General features: G+C 42.0%; 1 protein-coding gene across 1 annotated transcript in view; it reads left to right on the top strand.

Moving 5' to 3' along the window:
- The first annotated feature begins 750 nt into the window (after positions 1–750).
- Positions 751–22,426, top strand: part of DCX (doublecortin) — a 90,489-nt gene continuing 68,813 nt past the window's right edge. The window contains exons 1-3 of the mRNA XM_067549676.1: positions 751–839; positions 2,386–2,776; positions 16,958–17,298. Coding sequence (XP_067405777.1) covers positions 2,413–2,776; positions 16,958–17,298 — 705 coding nt within the window. The 5' untranslated portion in view covers positions 751–839; positions 2,386–2,412. The remainder of the gene's footprint in view (positions 840–2,385; positions 2,777–16,957; positions 17,299–22,426) is intronic.

The raw sequence follows: 22,426 nt of genomic DNA, 5'->3' as shown, positions 1-22,426 counted from the left end.
AGATAGTTTAGCAAAAGGTGCAATAAACCCCACAGTGAAGAGTTATGGAAAAGTTTACCTATAGAGAAGTTCTCTCCTAATTCCTGTTCGTTACTGGTCATCTTATGCCTGGTACTCAACATAAGGGTTTGTATCCTATATACACATACAAATGTAGCATAGTTGTGGATGTTCTGTAACACAGATACATTTTATATGGGGCAAAAAAGATGCAGATCCATTGAGCACGATTCTCTTTTCACTTACACTGGTGTAAATCAGGGTGAACTACTCTAAAAACATTAGAGAAGAATCAGGCCCCTCTGCCTATTGTCAACTCTTGCTTTCTTTTCTTCCCTTTTTTGACATACAAGTCAAAACTTGAGGTACATTATAGGATTGCAGCCATTACCCCACTGCAGCTAAAACACTATAATGCTGCTGCATAAGCATAATGGCATTTTTTTTCCAAATTGGGGCCAGATGATTAGAAGATTAGTGCTTTCCAGATTATTAGATCATGTGAAGTCAATGGGAGTTTTGCCTAAAAAAGCAGAAGGCAATGACTTCAAGATTTGTCTCATTCACTTTTTTATTTTATCCCACAATTAATGTAATCAGAACTGGAATGAATCTATTCTTTTAGTTTAAAATAAAGATAAGACTTTAAACTGATCATTGATCATCAGGGTGAAAACCACTGAGGCAACGCTACCATTAAAGGGGTGAACAAGGCACTAGGACCTAGGAGAAGTCTTATCCACCCTGGCAGGAATTTCTTGCTTGGAGCTCAGACAACAAAGGCAGAGTGAGACTGGTTTTCTTTCTCTCAGCATCTCCACCCTACGAGCTGAAAACCGGTGAGTAGAGCTTTAGAGTGATTTCCATGCAGAAAGTAACAGATGTCACATACAAAGGGAAAAGAGAATCCTTTCTTTTTGTACATTATAGCATCTGCAGTTTCCAAAAAACCTTAAAACCTCTGATTCATGTTTAAAGTTGCTTGCATATTTCATTGTTTTATGCATGACATTAAAATACATATATCACAATTTTTACTGCTGGAAAAAATATATGCAACTCAGTGTTTATGTAAAAACTGGAGTCTGTGTAACCCACTACTGCTTTGCTACATGTCAAAGATAATAATGAGATCTTATACAGGTCATGGTGACATTGAAAAATACTGGAAAAGGGACTGGTTCCAGAAAATCTGATGGGTGGGGGAATGATAGCAACAGCTTTTCCTAGGGTTTGTACCTGATTACAGAGCCATTGGATTTTAATCCCATTTCTATCTTGTATGAACACATTGCTAACATATGTGAGTTGCATATTAATAGTTTTACCCAGAGTGACAGCTTTTGCAAGGTTTCCCATTTTATAGGATTGGGGCTGTTCTTTTGGTACTAAGTTCAGTTTAAAGAGAACACAAAAACCACTGGTAATTGGGTTTGATTTTCAATTCAGCACCATCTCCGTATTTTGCCCATAAAACTGCCTCTCTCTCTTTCCCTCTGTAATACACTACAGCTCAGAACAATGAAAGGTGTGCTTGCAGTGCTGTGATGTGAATACTTCGACAGGGACAGTTTCCACAATTAAATCATTTCCCTAAGGGTAGGGGGAGTAAAACAACAAACAAAAAGACCCAATTTTTTTTCTTCCTGATTAAACGGCCCCAGAAACAAAGCCAGGAAGGACTTGTGAATTGACAATTGCTTACTGAGCCCTCATTTCAATGAAAAAATTTCAGTCATTTCTTCTTGGAAATGTAGGATGGTCTCAGGAATTGATTGATGGGCTGGAAGGGGGCTGCTGAGTGGGGGAGTTTAGTATCTGATTGCTAGTCTTTATTGAACAGACTGTCACAAAGAAACTGGCTATTCCCATGTGACCTTTCTTTCATAAATAGTTTATTCTAATTTTAAACATTCTGCAGATCTACAGATTGAAACCTAACTCACTGGGAACCAACCGCTTGTTCTCTGCTGCCAGGGAAAGTCTCCCAAAGCTCAGGGGATTTAATTAATTACTAGCCTTTATTTTTTGGGTGTGATGGATTTTTGCTTTTTGTTTGTAATTTTCATGCATTTCTTCAGCCCAAGGTCTCAATTTACTACACTTCAAAACTGCAGGGAACTTAAATATGCTGCTATTTAAAAATACCTTTCCGTCCCGCGATGGTTGGATCATTTCCAAAAATGCAAAAATGCTCTTTCAGCCCAGAATCGATATGAATCTAGAGCAGGGATAGGCAGGACAAAGGTCACTTTGAAAATAAACTATTTCAGTTCATTCAAAGAAAAGCCAAGATCTCATGTGTACGTAATTTCTGTCTGGATTTGGGCCTGATCAGTCTAATATTTCATTTGCATTCCTTCCTCCCCATTCCTCTCTGCTCAGCTTCACATCTTTAGGGTTCACCAAACTATGGAACTTGATTTTGGACACTTTGACGAAAGAGATAAGACGTCCAGAAACATGCGAGGCTCACGTATGAATGGGTTGCCTAGTCCCACTCACAGTGCTCACTGTAGCTTCTACCGAACCAGGACCTTACAGGCGCTGAGTAATGAGAAGAAAGCAAAGAAGGTGCGTTTCTATCGCAATGGAGACCGCTACTTCAAGGGGATTGTGTATGCCGTCTCCTCTGACCGCTTCCGAAGCTTTGATGCTTTGCTGGCTGACCTGACCCGGTCTCTGTCTGATAACATCAACCTGCCTCAGGGAGTTCGCTACATCTACACCATCGATGGGACCAGAAAGATTGGGAGCATGGATGAACTGGAAGAAGGTAATTAGCATGATACGGGCGATCGCTTTATGGTGCAGTGAGGAGGGGATAGGGAGGGGAGATTATACTGCATCATTCAGATGTGACTCTAAGGTGACATTTCTTTGGCATCCAGTGGATGATACTGTAATGTCAGCTGTATTGTATGTTTACTGAATGCCCACCCAGAGCTTTGGGTAGGTGACTGTAGGGAGTTTTATTGCCCTAAAAGAATAAAATACAAAATACAAGTACAAAGGGGAGGCAAATTGATAGAAAGCATGTGTGTCTGTCTGAAGTGGTTGTACATGCCTGTCTGCTTGAGAGGTGTGGAGTATATATCTGGTCTGTGGAGGGATGATTCAGTTAAGATGTGTGCAGGGAGATGCGTGTCTGTAGGGGCGTGTCTGCATGGAGGGAAGTGTGTGGCATGTCTGTAAGGGCGTGTCTGCCTGGGGGGGATGTGTGAGGCGTGTCTATGTGCAGGGGTGTGTCTGCGTGGGGGGGGGGATGTGCACGGGGTGTCTATAGGGCCATGTCTGTGTAGGGGGATGTGTGAGGCGTGTCTGCATGGGGGGGCATGTGCACGGGGTGTCTATAGGGGCGTGTCTGCATGGGGGGGATGTGTGGGGCGTGTCTGCGTGGGGGGGATGTGTGGGGCGTGTCTACAGAGGCATGTCTGCGTGGGGGGGATGTGTGGGGCGTGTCTGCGTGGGGGGTGTGTGTGGGGCGTGTCTGCATGGGGGGATGTGTGGGGCGTGTCTACAGAGGCATGTCTGCATGGGGGGGATGTGTGGGGCGTGTCTATAGGGGCGTGTCTGTGTGGGGGGATGTGTGTGGGGTGTTTACAGGGGGCATGTCGGCATGGGGGGAGGTGTGCCTGTAGGGGTGTGTGTGTGTGAGGGGGGATGTGTGCAGTGTGTCTGTGCAGGGGGGACGTGAGCTGTGTGTCTGTGTCGGGGGTCCATGTCTGTAGTGGCTTGTCTGTGCAGTGGGGGGATGTGCACAATGTGTGTAAGGGTGCATCTCTGCGTTGAGGGGAATGTGCGCAGTTGTCTGTGTGTAGGGGGTGTCTGTGCGGTGGGGCAGGGTGCACTGTGTGTCTGTCAGGGTGTGTCTGTGCGATGGGAGGGATGTGCGCTGTGTGTGTGTCGGTCGGAGCATGTACTTGTGAGGGGAGGGAGGTGCGCAGTTGCCTGGAGGGGCATGTCTCCGTGTTGAATATGTGCTTCGCTAGTAAAGCTATTTCAGCGGTCAGTGGTATGGCTTGGTGCCAGTCTGTGTGTAGGTTATCTGTGGAATTGCCACAGTTGCAGACTGTTCCAAACTGTTTCTAAAACTGAGATTCAGGATGAAATCTGGTCAGCTCAGAACTTGGGCAGCTGGTTCAGTTTGCTCTCCCTTTACCGGCGTGATTTTGGACCTGTGAGTTACCTCTGATCCAATGGGCTGCCATCTCGAATGATGTCACTCTCTGGAGATAAAGCCATCTGAAGTCAGGACAGGAAATGATATCATGACGACATGGTCACAGCTTCATTTTGTTCCCAGGAGCAATGCCATGGTGTATCTGTCTGCAGTTGATATAATTGTATGTAATGAGTAAAGAAGCCGCCCACAGTAATTCTTGTGTTCTCTCTCAATTAGAAATTCAGACACTTGGTTTTTTCTTCTCTAAATTCACAGAGTTGATGTTACTTTGATAGTGTTAGGAAGCATGTTGGCTGGCATTTTCATGCAAACAGACCTGGCTCATTTGATGAGACCATTGGAAAGTCACAAGGCCCCTTCCTTTCGTTAGGAAACAGCATGTTTAGTGAATAAGACATTGGACTGCACATTAGGAGGAGGTTGGCTCTGTGCTGAGCTTTGCCGTGATTCATTGTGTGACCCTGAGGAAGGCTCAACACCCCAACCCTGCGCCTGAATTTTCTCATTTGTAGAATGGAAATATGGATACTTTGTGTTCTATGGATGAAAAAGTATTGGAGTAAGTACTGTGCTAAGTAGTATTACTCTGAGAGCTTCACTAGCAAAGGTACAGAGATGTCAGAATAGTACAACTTTACTACTACAATTAGATTAAGAACAGGTTTCAAACAGATGGAGGTGTAAGGTTTTTTTTAATCTAAGGATTATGTAATATATTTAGTGTCAGTCTTCCGGTAAGTCCAAAACAGTTCCCAAAGGTATAGTGCCAGCCACATTTTTCTAGGTTTCATTGTTTATTGTAACTCTTATATTTTCAGCAATAGCTTCATAAAAATCACATTTTCTGTTCCATTGGTTATTCTCCTACTTGTCCTGTTTTTGCAGTGGAGTAGAAGCAAATATTCCTGCCTTTTTATTTTTGAACATCATTTTGCACTGGCTTCACTGTGCTACAAGCAGGAATGTTACCCAGCTCCTAGAAAAGCATTTGTTTAAGTGCTTAGGTTACAGCAGGGGGTGATGACAATTTGGCTTTGGTGTCACACCAAAATGGCAATAAAAAAGATTTAGCTGCTGAAGTGAATTTAAAAAGCAAGTACTTATTTAAAATGTGGTTGGCAGACTCACACTACAGAACCTCAGCCAATGTACACATGTATCTGAATGGAATGAAAACAAAGAAATCCCCACTCCAATGAATGAAAATGTAAAGTTAATAGCCCAATGCCTTTACCAACTGCTTCATTATAACAATGTTTCCATATCACTATGGATGGCCTGCTTGCAGAATACCAACCAGAAAGAGACATTAATGGGTTATAATTTATATTGCAGTGACTGTAGTTACACTACAACTGGACTATAATTTTTCACGTAACCCATGCAGTTAACTTCCTGCTTATAAAATTGTGTGCTAGTACATGCAGGAAAAAATAAAAAATGTCAGTAAAGGGATAAAAATAATTTCAATTATATAACTAACCTGTATATTAATAGTAACTACATGTATCAAAAGGAATAATTAGAGTGTAATAAAAGCATAATTACAGTCACTGTCTAAAGTCTAACCTTCAATACAGCAACTAGAACCTGAAAAGGTAGTCACCAAAGAGAGACTGATCTCCACCTTTGCTTTTGTCATAAACATTAAATAACTGAAATTAGTATTGAGTGTTACATTCTGCATTTTTGATTATAACATCAACATCATGGAATGCTGTTTTGTAACATGGTGGTATCGTAAATACATTCTTGCTAGGATGCAGGGTCACATTAAGCAATGTTGAACTAACCAAAATCTGGGCGCAATCCTGGTTTTATGACATCTGATAAACAGAAAGAAGATTAGACATATTAGAAGTAAGTGGAACTTGGAAGCAATTGTAGTGTTGAATCCCACTAAATATTTCTTCCGGGCTTCTGATAGACTCAGAAGTCAATATTGTTTTGGTTCATAGATCCCAAGGCCAGAAGGTGCTATTGTGATCATCCAGTCTGACCTTCGGTATAACACAGGGCATAAAATTTCCCCAAAATAATCCCTAGAGCCATAAATTTTAGAAAAACATCCAACCTTAATTTTAAAATTGCCATTGATGGTGAATCCACCACAACCTTTGGTAAATTATTCCAGTGTTTAATTACTCTCACTGTTAAAAATGTACACAATATTTCCACTCTGAATTAGTCTAGCTTCAGCTTCCAGCCCCTGGATTGTGTAATACTTTTGTGTGCTGGATTGAAGAGCTCTTTAACAAATATTTGTTCCCCATGTAGATACTTATAGACTGCAATCAAAACACCCCTTAACCTTCTCTTTGTTAAGGTAAATTGATTGAGGTCCTTGTGTCTATCACTGCGAGAAGGCTTGGCAGAATTAAGTGGGGTTTTTTGTTTTTTGTTTTGTTTTATAATTTTGATGGATAATATTAATGTTTATTTTTAACCATTTTTTTCTCTTTTTTTTTATCAATCTACATTTTTACAGCTGCGCAAAATTTTTAAGCATTGTAAAGCATTTTTTTCCTGATTTTTTTTTTAACTGATTTAAAATTTCACAGTGTGGGAAATGATGGGGATCAGACAATTATTTAGTTTTAGACACTGAGATTCAAAAAGTTAAAGCTTTTATAACCATTAAAATACAAATATCAAAATTTACAAATCAAACTCTAATAAGTTCTCAACCAGAATTTTTCTTACTGTGTATATCTGTAGATTTTGATTATTATCAACAGAAATAGTTTTAGTTGGTTTGTGTGTACGGTGAAATCAGTATTTACTGATAAAAATTAATCCTTCCAAGCCTATGTATAAGACGTCTTCTACTCATTTAATTATTTTTGTGGCTCTTTTCTGAACCCTCTCCAATTTATCAGCAACATTTTTGAATTGTGGACACTAGAGCTGTAGACAGTATTCCAGCAGTGATCACACCAGTGTCGGTGGTATTGAAAGTAACACAGCCATTCTTATAATATTCTTATAATATAAATTAATATATTTATCTCCAGTCTGTCCGAAATGGAGCTGTTAAAGTCCCTCCTGCTACTCTGACCATGTCACCTCCTCTTCAAATCATAGAAATGTAGGGCTGGAAGAGTCCTTGAGATGTCACCTATTCCAGTCCCCTGCACTGAAGCAGGACCAGCTATACCTAGACCATCCTTGACAGGTGTTTGCCTAACCTGTTCTTAAAACTCTCAAAGACGGGGTTTCCACAGCCTCCCATGAAAGTCTGTTCCAGTGCATAACTATCATTGTAGTTGGAAAGTTTTTCCTAAAATCTAACCTAAATCTCCCTGGCTCCAGATTAAATCAATTACTTCTTCTCCTACCTTCCGTGGACATGCAGAACAATTGATCACAACCCTCTTTAAAACAGCCCTTAACATATTTGAATACTGTTATTAGGTCCCCCCTCAGTCTTCTTTTCTCAAGACTCAGCATGCCTAGTTTTTTAACCTTTCATCCTGGGTCAGGTTATCATTTTTGTTGCTCTCCTCTGAAATCTTTCCAATTTGACTACATCTTTCTTAAAATGTGGTGCTCCAGCTGAGGCCTCACCAGTCCTGAGTAGACCGGGACAGTTATGACGCTTTTGTTAATATGCCCAAAATGATACCACATCTGCCCAAAATGATATTACAACTGCATCACATTATTGGCTCATGTCCAGTTTGTGGTTCACTAAAACCCCCAGGTCCATTTCTGCAGTATTACTGCCTACCTAGTTATTCTCCATTTTCTATTTGATTTTTCTTTCATGAGTATAGTACTTCGCACTTGTCTTTATTGAACCTTGTGGATTTCAGAACATTTCTCCAATTTGTCAAGGTCATTTTGAATTCTAATCCTGTCCTCCATAGTGCTTACAACCCATCCCAGTGTGGAGTCATTTGCCAATTTTACAAGCTTACTCTCCATTATCCAAGTCATTAATGAAAATGTTGAACAGTACCAGACCCAGGACTGACCATGGAAGACTCCACTAGATACACCCTCTCAGTCTCACGCAAACCATGTATAACTACCCTTTGAGTAAGGGCTTTCAACCAGTTATGTACCCACCTTATAGTAGTATCCTGTAAACCACATTTCCTTAGTTTGTTTATGAGAATGTCATGTAGGACTGTGTCAAAATCCTTATTAAAATAAAGATATATCACATCTACTATTTCCTCCCCATCCACTAGGCCAGTAAATCTGTCAAAGAAGGAAATTAGGTTGGTCTTGCATGATTTCTTCTTGACAAATCTATATTGGCTAATGCTTATTAGTCTATTATCCCCTAGGTGCTTACAGACTGATTAATAATTTTGTTCCACTATTGTTCCAGGTGTTAAAGTTAGGTTCTTTGGTTTATAATTTCCTGGACCTCTTTGTTCCCCTTTTTAAAGGTAGGTTCTGTGTTTGCCCTTCTCCAGTCCCCTGGGACCGCACCTGTCTTCCATGAGTTCTGGAAGTTAATCATTCCGAAATTGCTTCTGTTAGCTCATTAAGTACCATTTCATCAGGTCCTGCAAATTTAATACATCTAAGTTATCTATATATTCTTAATCAGGTCTTTCTCTATTATGACTTATTTTCCTTCCCCTTTGTTGTTAATATTAATTGTGTTAAGTATCTGGTCACAATTAACCTTTTTAGTGAAGATAAGAAAAATAGGCATTAAACACATCAACCTTCTTGATATCATCAGTTATTAGCTCTCCTTCCACACAAAATAGTGGACCTACAGTTTCCTTTGTCTTTCTCTTGCTCCTAATGTATTTATAGAACCTCCTTTGACTTCAGATTTCTTACATTTCATACATTTCATTGTACAACCAAGATTCAACTCTGTGCAGTGCAGTGGAATACCTTGATTAAGAAAGGTTTTGAATACTTCAACACTAATCTGTAGTCCTTTCTGTAGCTTATGAGACCAGTTCACATTGTCTTCAAAAGTCCTGCTAGAATCTGATTACCTCCAATAACTGTACAATAGAAGTTGCTTCCTTAGTCTGTTATGAGCGTCCATTTTCTACCAGGCTCATTAAAGTGAGATGCTATTTCCTTGGTTCCCAAGACCAGGCATTGATTAATCTTTTTTTCCCTTTGGAAGGGTGGGGGGAGGCTGGATTTGGGTAGAAGCTGAGTTAGCCTCAGTGCAGTGGGGATTGTGTATGGTTTGTTTCATTCTGAAAAAGACTTCTGAAAACCACTTCTCCTGAGGTGGTCTAATCCCCATTATGCTGATGCTATATATTATAGCAGCAGTGCCTAGAGGCACCAACCAAACGGGACACCCCACTGTGCTAGGCACTGTACAAACATATAGGAAGAGACAGTTCCTGCCCAAAGAGTTTATAATCTACATATACAACGATTGGGAGAAAGGGAATATTATGATCCATTATTATATAGATAGTGAACTGAGACAGAGAGAGATTGTGACATGCCGAAGGTCACCCAGAAAGTCTGTGGCAGAGCTGGGGACTGAATCCAGATCTCCTGATATCCTGTCCAGTGCCTTCATTTTTGCCAAGCCTTCTTCCATTGGAAAAAGGTCTACCCTGGTATGGTTTATGGTCTGGATTAGGCTTCATTGTTTGATTGCAGATAGTTCATCTATCCTAATACTTACATCGAGGCTTCATGCTGGTTCTGGGCAGATGTGGTTATTTGTATAAAAGATCCCTGGTGGCTTTGGCTAGGGTTTGAGATGAAGTTGAATATGTTCACCAGCTGAAAACTTAGCACAGGTTAAACATGATGAGAACTGGGGAGGATAGTAACTGCAGATCGTAGGTTGGCTTGGATTAGAGGGAACAACTTTTTGGAGAAATTAAGCATGTGGCTGCTGCAAAACTTCCCTTCTCTTTTGGGCTTAGCACACTTGCAGTGTTGCCCCGTGTATCAGGAATATAACTTTTGAATGCCTATGTTCTAAACTGAATGCTAGCACATAATGTCTGACATTCTGCTGCTGCCTGAGCTAACATCCAAAGGGTTACCATTAGTGGCCTATACCACAGAACAACAATTTGAAATCAGGCATGCACCAGCATAAACATTTTAAGAGGCTGAATAGGATTTCTGCTGGTCTGGTCTGGTCTGGTTTCATTACAGATACATTCTTGGGGCATGAGCTGATTTTAGGAAACATGTCCAAACCATTTCAGTCCATAACGTCCTGGGAAGATCCCCTACTAATGCCTGACCAGGACGTTGAAGTGATCAAAAGAGAGACTCCCTTCCAGAGAATCTGTGTTAGGTTTCACAAAGAGCATAGTGCATGCTGGACTCCAGGGTGTTGAAATTACATGTGGTGTGTGTGCAGTTTATTTAGTGTCATACTTTCAAGTTTATTGCACTAATTGAAGGGGTGCCTTTGGAACTGGTGTACACGGCTGGTGTCCTGGGAAAGAAACCCAGCATGGGTACTTAGTTATCTAACTAAAATGACTTTTCCAGTTTCAACTGGATTATTTGTTTTTCGCTGTTGCTGGCACAAAATGACTGTTGAGTCCCATCCCAAAGTTGGTCTGGTGAGTGGCCTCTTGTATATATGGGAGGTAAAGCACCTTGGGGTCTTGTGGTGTGAAAGGCAATATAGGAACATATAATTTTTACTGTTCTGTAATTGCCTTATTTTACAAGTAAGATTAGTGAACTCCTCTTACTCCCAAACTAAAGACTAAAGACTCTTGTGGGAGATTCTAGACAAAAAAATCATCCTAAAATTCCATTTTTAAAACAGCGCCTTTTGCAGGTGAATTCTAAGACACTGGAGAAGTTTTCAGGGCAACAGAAAAGCCCACCCAGTGCCCGAGATGGCATGAAGCCCAGGTGGTTGAATTTGAAGACTCAATCCAACATAATACAAAGGGGCTCCAGCAAGGTGTAATTTCCACTGAAGTCATAAATCCCCAAGAAATGTGAACATCAAATGCAATAGAAAATGTATGATCTGTGGTACCAAAATTGACAACCAGAAGAGCTGTCCTCAGTCCACAAGAGATTATTTATTGAAATAATCTTGGCAGCTAAATTTTCAAAATGGCTCAATCTAACGTCTCCACTTGTGCATGAAAATCTTGCAGCAGAATTTATTGGACTCACAAAACTAGCTGGTACAAACTGAGAAGCAATTTTTTTTTAAAAGGTGACCGCCTGTCGTCATTAGCTATTGTTGAAGGGAGATTGCCAAAATAGTTTAAAATTTAGCTGATAGACTCTATATTTTAAAGCTCTCACCTCAAGCCTAGTGTTCCTTTTTCTAAAAATTTAGATGCAATGAAAAATCTGTGCTTAATTTAAAGCCACAATGAGTTATAAATTTGATAGAAAGTGTAGCTTCTAATGGAAAACACAGTAATTATGACTAAGGCTTGACTTTGAAACTTTAAAGCAAATCTTTGTCCATGTCATGGCAAAAGGAGTGCATGCTTGGACTGATTGTGTGCCATGCTATCATAGATGTAATGCAACACTGTAGCTGTTCAGCATTATGCTGAGGGCATCCACTCCTGCAGCACTTTGGCATCATAACAAGGATAGCCAGGGCTTGCACTAGGCTGGTGCCATGAGAGAGAGACGGCAATCCTGTGCCGCTTTGGCACCAGGGATGTACATTCCGTAGTGATCTGGCGTGATGAAAGTGAAAGCCTTATATAATGGCACATTTAAAACAAAAAACCCAGCAAAAAACCAAATAAAAATGCGCCAGTGAGATTTTTCTTTGAGGCGGGGAGGTTGCAGAGGTCAATGTGACTATTCTGTCTGGTGCTGGGGGAGGGGGGAGGGCTGCCATTTGGAATTCAATTTGCGAGTGCAACAAAATGGCTGCTCAAGATCATATCTTACTGGATGTGAGCTCTCGCTGCATTGCTGACCATGCCTTCAGTTACTTAATGATCAAGGACCCCATCCTGCAAAGACTTGTGCCCGTGAGTATTCATCTACGAATTCCATACGACTTAAGCTTTAACACGTGTGTAAGCCTTTGCAGGAGTGAGGCCGGGGGGAGGGGCGGGAGGAAGCTCTGCTGTTGTTTTTGAATCTCAGTGACTGCTCTGTGCTCCTCACAGTTTATCAAATGGAATGAGGGAGAGAACCCCCCACCAAACCACGCTGTGGTTTTTGCAGTTCTGTTTCTGTATGACTGGGGGAGTCCTATGCCTTGATCTCTCATTAGCTGCTTAACAAGAAGAGATGCGTGCGTGGAGAAATATCCCTTGCCCATGAAAGAAGACCGCCAGTGCTTAATTTGCAATGAAAGAGGTGCTGGGACTCAAGCAATTTTTTGACTTTCATAACTGATGTAGCAAGTCTAGAGGTGCCGGGGCTCAGCCCTGGCACAAATTAAGCTCATTTGGTCTCTCCTTGACAACCCTTTCATTCTGGAGGTCTTGCCTCTTCATGCTGGGAGGGCTCCTTATGTTCCCTGAGATGCCTGCCCATTGTTTCTGCTGCCCTGTCACACGTCTGTTGTTGTTCTGTATCAAATAATAAATCCCCAGTAATAGAACTCTATTTTAACTGATTGATAGATTGCTGCACAAATTCCACCAAGTGGCACATGACAAAGGGGAAAGAAGACTTTTAAAAAGGAATTATCCCTGTGCGGGACTTAATAATAATTGGCAACTCAAACATAAACTGAAGCCAGGATTTAAAAAACAGACAGGCAGATCCCTCCCTTTCACATTCCAGTTAAATTTGTGGCTTAAGAAAGAGAGGGAATGATTTTTTATACAGACTTACTACTGCATCTCAGTCATTCTCTGCAACACTTCTGCTTCTATTCTGGTTGTTGGTTTCTCCTGAAAGCATACTGCCAATCAAAGAAAATTGTTGGCTGGCTTTATGATGTGAACAAAATGTTCACTAAGGGCTACGTTAAAAATGCAAAACTAACTGTGTTTTCCACGTGTGACCATCAGCACAATTTGGAAGGCCAGTGTGTGAAACTACTAGACTATCTAGCCCCAAAACATCCCGCATTAAGGTCTAGTAAAGGAATATTATCTTCACTCCACCAGTGTGCTATAAATATACTAGACAACTACCTAGCATAGTGAGACATTTCAAAGGTTTCTCCTGGAGCAAATGTAACAGTTACAATCCAGCGAACAGCACAGGAAGCGCTGATAATTTTTTTTTTTTTTTATGTGGAACTTATTCATGAAAATGTTCTGTTTAAGGCCTTGTGTATATAAAGAACACAGTGCAAATGTATATTTTTCCATTCTATGACCTCTTTTATTCAAGCACGCCAAAGCATGATGCAAACATTAATGATTTAAGCCTAGTGTGGTAGATAGAGCAACTGAGGCATAGATCAATTAAGTGACTTGCAGAAGGTCACACAGGAGGCCTGTGGCAGAAATGGGACTAGAACCCAGATCTTCTGATTTCCTCCAGGCCTGTAATTAAACACAACACCATCCAGCCTTGCGCTAGAATGTAAATATTATATTTCAGGGATGGGCAACTTTAAGATAGTAGAGGAATCCCAAACCACTAAACCCTTTGGCAGGCTGGGAGTGTGATGCATCAGGGGTGTGTGTTGGGTCTTGCTCCTGGAGGGCAGTGACTGGAGGTGGGAGAAGTTGGGTCCTGCCCCTAGGGGAGGCGATGCAGGGGAAGAATTGGGTACTGTATCTGGGAGAGGATAATGCAGGGGGGATTGCATTGGGGACATAACTCGGGGTAGGGGTTTGGAGAACCTGTCGCCTCTTCACCCTGTAGTGGCAGCTCATGTATGGGGCTGGGTCCAGCTCTCTGCTCCAGCCCACTGGCTCTCATCATAGCATCACATGATGCCCATGGGCAGGCTGGTGATTCCCTGCCCCTTTCCTGGCCTTGGTGCTGCTGAATTGCCTGCCCTGAGCTGGGTTGTGGCAGGTCAAATAAAATGATCTGTCAGACCAATTGCAGCCCATGGGCTGCCTTCTGCCCATCCCTGTTGTATATGGTTGTGATTATGAGCCTTGGAAGGCCTAGGGTTCTAATGGGGGTTGTCTTACCTGAATAAGTCAAAGGGCACTTGGAGTGCTTCAGCCACAGAACCACTATGCAGCTAGATAAAGGCCGGACACCCCCATGAACACCAGCTGCTGCTGAGTTGAAACAGACAAATAAACTGCAGCTTATCATTTATTAATCAGAAAGACCAAGGATTAGGCGCTGTTGAAAGATGATCAATATCCCCAAGGAATTCTTCATAATGGCTCAGCATTGTGTGATGTCTTTATATTTCTGCTCAGTCCAATGCAAGATATATAAGGAGTTATGAAGCCTGAACTATAGATGAAATGTCTGTGATGAGGGATGCTGGTGACAGCACAACTGTATTGAACAGAGGTCTGTGTGGTTTGTGTATTCCATCAGAACACCACAATGAGATTGCAGCCTTAATGTAAGTCTCTGGGGCACCTTACTTGATAAACTGCATTGTTTAAAAAAATGAAATAATCATCCCAAGTCTTTTGTCTGTCTTCCACTGTATCTCAAGCGAGGCTGAGGTAAAAAGTTCCAGAGGGGTAGCCGTGTTACAGCAAAAACAACGAGAGTCCTATAGCACCTTAAAGACTAACACATTTCTGCAGGCATAAGCTTTCGTGGGCTGCAACTCTGGCATCTGACGAAGTGGGCTGCAGCCCACGAAAGCTTATGTCCGCAGAAATTTGTTAGTCTTTAAGGTGCTACAGGACTCTCCTTGTTCAGGCTGAGGTATTTTGTCATCACTTCCCACTTCCTGTTCAAACAAGATTGTGGTCTTCTCATTCCTTCAGTTTGCATCATAATATTGTTATTTTGTATTAAATATTGCATGTGCTTGTTGCTTTATAGGCAATTTGAATACAAGGTCACTGCCCCCATGGAGCTAAGAATCTAAAAGGATTTTAAGCCATTTACATTCAAAATGAACAGAATAAGATTTATATCATGTATCTTTTCTATCACTTTCTTATTGTGCCATCACACGGAGCTGTACTATGTATGTAAACACTAAACACACATTCGTTCTAAGCCTGTTAGAGGCTTCTATGTATTATAAAGCTCTTAGTGTTCTTGCCATATGTTATATGAAAGAAGCTTTTCTGTGCCTCCAGCAGAAATGTAATGTAGGTGGAGAGGGACAAATGTAAGGACACTATGGGCCTAATTCTTTGCAGCTTTCCACCTTTTGTAATCAAAACACTGCCCCTGGTGAAAGTGAGTGGAGAATTTTGATTTGGTAGCATTGGGCATCCACTTTGCACAGGTGTAACGTTGACACAAGGTTTCAGGCAGTGGAGAATCAGGCCCGGTGTCTTTTTCACAAAGGAAAGGTATCATGATGAACTGTTGTGGGGGTCCTGTCTCTGTAGTTCTTCATAGACAGTATTCAAGAAAACCCAACCAATCCAGTGATGGGGAGTACAGGCCTGAAAGGATAGTCTATCTAGTCCAAACGAATTAAAGTCAAAATGTTATGAGAGGTTTGAAATAAAAATATGGCAAAATTCCACCAAAATCCAGCAAGATCATCCTAACAAAACCCCACAGGTCTATAAAATCCTCTGGATTCCTGCACAATACATCTAATGTCTTTAAAATTCATATTAAATGGGGAAAGACTTATTATATTGTCTTATCACTTACTCCAGCCATTGCAGAATTGTTTCTTGCAATGGATTCTCTAGTGCTTTGTCCAGCCTAGTCTTTGAAATGACTCAGGCAATTGAGCTTCTGCCACTCCCATGGGGAGCCTATTTTACAGTCAGTGCTCTAGTAGTAAATCCCACACATTCCAAGGATCCTTCAAATTTCCACCAAAATAAAATTCTACAAATCCCCAGGTATTCAGTTACCATGGAGATGAGCATAATGTAAAACCCCAAATAGATAGGATTCCGTATATTTGATTGGGAATAAAAAGTCTGAAACTAAGTTTGAAACTTTGATATTTTTGTTCAACCTTTTGTGGATTAAACTTAAATGTGACCTTCTAACATTTCACCCATGGCTACTAAGCATGAGCTTGGATTTGTGTAGTACAGAAAATAGCATTAGGTGTAGCATTTAATAACAGTTACCTCCCGGTCTTATTTCTTCTATTGAATCGCTGAAAGTACAATAAAGTCTGTGTGCTATGCTTGCTAGTTTCATCAGCATAATGATCCTTGAATTTACTTCCACTAGAGATTCTTCAGAAGCAGACTGTCACCATTTTTCAGATTTGATGCAAGACGCATCTTTATCAATGTTGGTATCCTCTTGGCAATCAGAGCCAGAGTCACAAAGGGATTTAGGCACTTAAAATGCAGATGGGCACCTAGTGGGATTCACAGAAGTGGCTTCTTCTGATTTTCAATGGGGGTTAGGTGCCCAAATCACTTAGGCGTCTAGGGGGGATTCATAAAAGTGCCTATCAGCATCTTTAGGTGCCTATATACTTTTGTGAATCTGGCCTTTGGTCTCTGGATTGTAATCCACTAGTTTCTGTTTATTTTAAGGGGTAATTTATTGGCCGATGTGGAAGGGTGGCTAGTTTATATGCCTTGTTTTGGGGAAACACTACTTGCTTTTACCATGACACTATAATAACAAGCACCTAAGAAATGTTTGTAATAATCAGAACTGGTTGGATGATTTTTAGGAAAATTACATTTCAATGAAAAATGGAAACAAAATTTCATAAACTTTAATTGTGCAAAGTTCTCTCCCTTTTCTAACCACTCTAATAACAATGTGTTGGTACGCTACATAATAACCTCTATTTATTATTTTCCAAAGGGGAAAGCTATGTCTGTTCATCTGACAACTTCTTCAAGAAGGTGGAGTATACCAAGAATGTCAATCCCAACTGGTCCGTCAATGTGAAGACATCTGCCAACCTGAAAGCACCTCAGTCTCTGGCCAGCAGCAACAGTGCGCAAGCACGGGAGAACAAGGATTTTGTGCGTCCCAAGCTGGTGACCATCATCCGCAGTGGGGTGAAGCCCCGAAAGGCAGTTCGTGTGCTCTTGAACAAGAAGACTGCACATTCGTTTGAGCAAGTTCTCACTGATATCACTGAAGCTATAAAACTGGAGACAGGAGTGGTCAAAAAGCTGTATACCCTAGATGGGAAACAGGTAGGGGATTTGCACATTTATTTTTTCTTTTTCCTCTCCTCTCCTCTATTATAGCACTGCTGACTAAGTGAACAGTTACTGAAGCCTAAAATTAACCTGAGAGAGTCATCACCATCTGTTCTTCTAGAAGTCAGACTTCTCATGCCAGTGGTTGTTACTAAATTGTCACTGGTATTAATATCAGGCAAAGCATGCAGCCAACCGTCTGAATGAAACAGATGTACTATCCCACTGTCTGAGCACCAGAGAGCTGTGTATATTCTCCAGAAATTTTCCAAAATATATAAATAATATGGGCAGTTTATACTGCAGGTTTGTTTGTTTGGTAACCATAGCAGCAGTCCTCAAGGTCTCACTAAAAGTATGAAAGCAACTGTGCTGTTTTACTATTTTGTTCTCAGATGAGCAGTAGCCAGAGTAAATTAATTGGTGAGTAACACACTCATCTGCCTAACTCTGTAGTTAGTGGGAAAATTTATGGGTCATGTGATATCTTCATGGGTAAAAGTATAAATAGCTAATATACAGTAGGGCCTCTGGGTCAGAATTTTGTGGGTCATTGTAATGTGCCTTAGCTCTACATGTTCTTATTATTTTAGGACATTTTTTAAAAGCACCCCTTACAGCTGTGTCGTGACTAACAGACCATTTAATAAGGTCTTTTTGCTGCAGCAGCTAGGGAATCCCCTAAAGGAATGTGTGCAATACAGCTTGGGGTGCTGGGTATAGATACTTCAACTAGGAAAGCTGTTTGGTTAAAGTCACAGATGTCAGTGGTTCTTCAAATTGGGATACATTTTTTCCCCCTCTATCTATATTTTCTCACATTTTTTCTGAATGGGGCAGTATCTCCAGTTATACAGACTCCACCAATATTATATTAGACACTCTGCCTTTTGTGGGGAATGATATTCTAAATTTAAAATGACTAATTCCATTACCCATCTTCTGCAGAAAATATTAGTATACATGTGGGCTCTTGAAACATAAGCAAGAAGGTAGATAATCTGCTTGACTTATATATACATTTTAGTGAATGAAAAGAGCAGTTCTTCAGGTAACAAATGTTAAGTTTGTCCATAATGTACCTTAGCCCATATCTGGTCCTTGGGTTTAGAACGTAGAGTATCATACTGAATAGCAGCCCAGATTAACTGCTTTGTCTCAATTTCAGTGTTCTCACGTGTCATTCATTGTTTATTATCGCTTCAAAATGAGAATTTTTCATTGGTCACTCACAACTTTTCTTTAGATTTGTGTCAGCCAAGCTTTCTCCACTCGTGAAACATGATGGTTTATATTTCGATAATACGCCCTCCTATCAACATGTCAATAGACCCAGCAATGTACCGTCAAATAAGCAGAAATAGTTAATGGTGTAGGTGAAATGATAGAAGTGGAGGGAAGGGGGGGGGGGGAGTGGAGGAAGGAGGAGGAGTTCTGTCTGACCCTTTAACTGTAATCCAGAGAGATATAAAAAAAAATTTTGGCATGTAAAAGACAACACTGTTGTGCATCTCTTCCTGACAGTCACGTTATAAATGAAGGGGTTTGAAATCTATGGGACCTACAAACTCTTACTCAGGGAGTACACCTTACTCACATGAATAGTAGGTTGACTACCCATCTCTAATTGTGCGGGACAGTCCCGAAATGTACATTTCAAGTCCTGGGCTGGGTGATTGCTGTCCCGGATTCCCTGTGGTGCTGCTCTGTGCCTGCCTGAGGCTCAGGGGCGACACCAGCCTCTTCCCAGTGGGGGGAGCTGAGAGGGGCCTTAGTTCCTCCTCCCACCTCATGAGGCCCCGGCCCCTGCTCCTCGTTCTCCCTCCAAGGCCCCATCCCTGGCCAGGCCAGAAAATGGCACCGTGCAGTAGTAACAGATGTCCAGGGAGCCCAGGCTGCTGTGGGAAGCCCCGGACACTCCCCTTGTCCTGGGCAGTGTGCTCGGGGTGGCAGGGACATGGGCCAAAGGCTGCTCTCGGGCACTCTGGCCCCTCTGCCCAGGGCAAATGGAGGGATTGGGGTTCCCCACATGCTGCCTGGCTGGGCAGTTCTTACCAGTTCTTACCTGGGCAGTTCTTACTTAGTCCTTGCTCTGGAAAGCTTTCAATGACTTCAGTGAGAGTTTGACTGACTGACTAAGGACTTATATATACTCTCCTCCATTTCCCATATTTTACTACTTACCTGAGAAAAGATTAATCTCTCTCACACGTGCCAGTTTCATTGTATGTGAAGGGACATGCAGTGATGTATTTTTGAAGTAATAAAAAGAAAGATGAGATCATTTACAATCTGACAACGATAATGTAATATCTAATAGCTGGTTGTTACATCGTTTATTATTGGAGCGCTACACCAGGGACAAATGTGGGCCAGTATGTTTAGGTCTCTTTTAAAGATTTCTTCAGTCTTTGTGGCTTAGTCTGTTAAACTGTATTTGAAGTTTCCCACCTAAATTTGTTCCCAGTGTTGCTAACAAGATCCAAAATTTTCTGCTGTGGGTGCAGTTGTTGGCTGGTATGATCCATTATCTCATACTGCACCATCAATTCTGACCTTCCCACAAGCTATTACAAAGAAGTGTTTGAAGGCATAATTCTGACAAACCATGGTTTATTTTCTGTGAAAGATATTCATGCAAAAACCCAAGCTGCTCAAAGCTGAAATGTTGACAAGAATCTTGACAGTCTCACTATTTAAGTGCCATCACAGCAGTGTTCCTTCCACTGTCGTGAAATGATAGAATTTACAAAGGCAATATACAAAGGGAAATCATCCTTAATGAGTCCATATGCTGTAGCTTATTTATTTATTTATTTTAGATATAGGCATTTCTATGCCATTAATCAGCAGTCATCAGAGTGCTTTAGAAATGTAGGCATTGATGGTGAAGGTACAGTGGCATACAAACAATTACATTTCTGTGCACTGCAAACTTAGTGCAGATGGGATGATAACCTGTTAATTTGGAGCAGGATGTTGTGTGTATGAATACATATAATATCCATAGAGTTTAAGGTCAGAACGAACCACTAAATCATCTAGTCTGACCTCCTGTAGATCACAGGCCACCAGCCAGCACCCGCACAAGAAATCCTACAATGGAAATGAGACCTGCAGGAGATTAGACTATTATATGTCTCAGGCAGAGAATAGGAGGGACCGAGGTGCACCCGAGCTCAAGAATATCAATGGAACTTATTTATTTATTTATTTTGCATTTGTTAAAAAAAGAAAATAGAGTTGTGTTGTTTCTCCTCATATCCTGCATTTTCTATGGAGGAATATTCCAGTTTTTCTGGAAACTGTTAAATAAGCAACTTATATTTGTTAAGAAGCTTGTTTATTTTTAACTTAGTCTGGCATACGTTTCTAATGCTCCCGGCCTCATTTAACTGTCATCATGCAGTGTCTCTGCTGGGAGCACATTCCCACCTCTTGACAGAAATCCCATAACTCCAAAGGAAAGGAAACTACTGTACATGAGTCAACGCAGTGAGAATCAAAGCAATAGGAGTTTGCCTCCTACACTTTCACAGCCGTATGAGAAATGGTAAAAGACAAAGAAGATCATGTGTTATACCACTCTTAAAGGTAATGGGCCAAGTTCAGCTCTGTTATATGGGTGCAACAACTCCTATTGAGTCTGTGTAACAGAGCGGAAATTGGTCTAATCCAGGGGTTTTCAACCTTTTTTACAACTGTACCTCTATGGTCTCAAGGTTTCACCTGAAGTACCCCTTCATGGTTTTCACTCTACCTGATGTTACCCCGGTTGCAATAAAAGGCATAATGGCCTTGTATAATAATACATTCAAGATAATTTTCTATTTTATTTTTTTTCCTTTTGCACTTCTGAGCCTTGAGTCTACACTGACCTGGCAATTCGGCGGCAGTCGACGGCGGAGTAGCTTGTGTAACTCCCGTCAACTGCTGTGCTTCCCTTCCGCGTGGTGTCTTCACTGCACTGCGCCAACGGGAACTGCGTTCCCGTCAGTGCAGTGCTACGCCACTTGAGGGGGTGGTTTACCAGCGTCGACTTCTGGATCGATTGAGCAGGTCTTCACTGACCACTCAATCGATCCAGATAGGTCGATCTGGGCCGTCAGTATAGACATACCCTGAGTCTTCTAGTGCAGGGCTGTCCCTAGGGGGTTTGGGGCCCAGGGCAAAGCACACTGTGTGAACTTCTCACCCAGCTCCAGTGGCATAGCCTGGGTCTCCAGCACACGGGCCAAGCCTGCATTTGGGCATGCCCCCCCCCCCGCCCGCAGGGCAGGAGTGGTCCCCAGCTCCCACAAGACGGCGCTGCCCCCCCCCAGCTGCAGGGGGGTGGTCTGTACCTGCTGGGAGGGAGGAACATGCCGCTTACCTCTTCCTGTGCAGGGCGGCCGGCCGGCTCTGGCCGGGTCCGCAGCCCCCACCCTCCGCCCCACTCTTACCCTCTGAGCCCCGTGCACTTACCCGCTGCCCCACCCCCTGCAGTCATCTGCCTGCTCTGCACTTACCTGCCTGGCTCTCCTGCTCCAGCTCCGCAGCCCGGCACCGGCTCGGACAGGGCGGCCTCACCCCCCCCGGCCTGTGGCGGAGGATGCCTGGCTGGCCCTTCACAACGTGCAGTTGGGATGGGGGGTGCAGGAGGCTCCCAACTGCGCATCGTGACCCGGGGGTCCCCTCGGTAGGCGACTGCCCTCCTCCTGCCAAGTCCGGCGCGCAGCTGGGAGGCGGTACTCCAAAGTATGTGTACCCCCTATTGAAAACCTTTCATCTAATCCATGGAGTATATTGCAAATTGATTGCCTTTGCAAATTATTATTATTACAGTAGCATCCACAGTCCTTTATCAGGACTGGGTTGTAATTGGAGCCAGGCATTGAATACGCTGTAAGAGACAGTTCATGCCCTGAGTATTTCATAATCTAATTTAGAAGAAAACAAAATAGGAACTGTATGTGAAATTGTAATTTTAAACATCCCTGATGATCAGACTATTTGAATGTAATACAATATGAACGAGATTTTGCAACTCTCACCCACACTGGCTGTCCCATTTGTGCCTACACCATTGTTCTCTCACTGCCATGCCTAGCTTCTTGCATACCTAAGATTTTTGTTATTGTTG

Source organism: Emydura macquarii, unplaced genomic scaffold (assembly GCF_026122565.2).
Source record: "Emydura macquarii macquarii isolate MOO-44397 ecotype Brisbane River unplaced genomic scaffold, CSIRO-AGI_Emac_v2 contig_1253, whole genome shotgun sequence".
Lineage (NCBI taxonomy): Eukaryota > Metazoa > Chordata > Testudines > Chelidae > Emydura > Emydura macquarii.
Note: the sequence above shows the minus strand (reverse complement) of the source record. Positions and strands in the feature narration are given on the sequence as shown.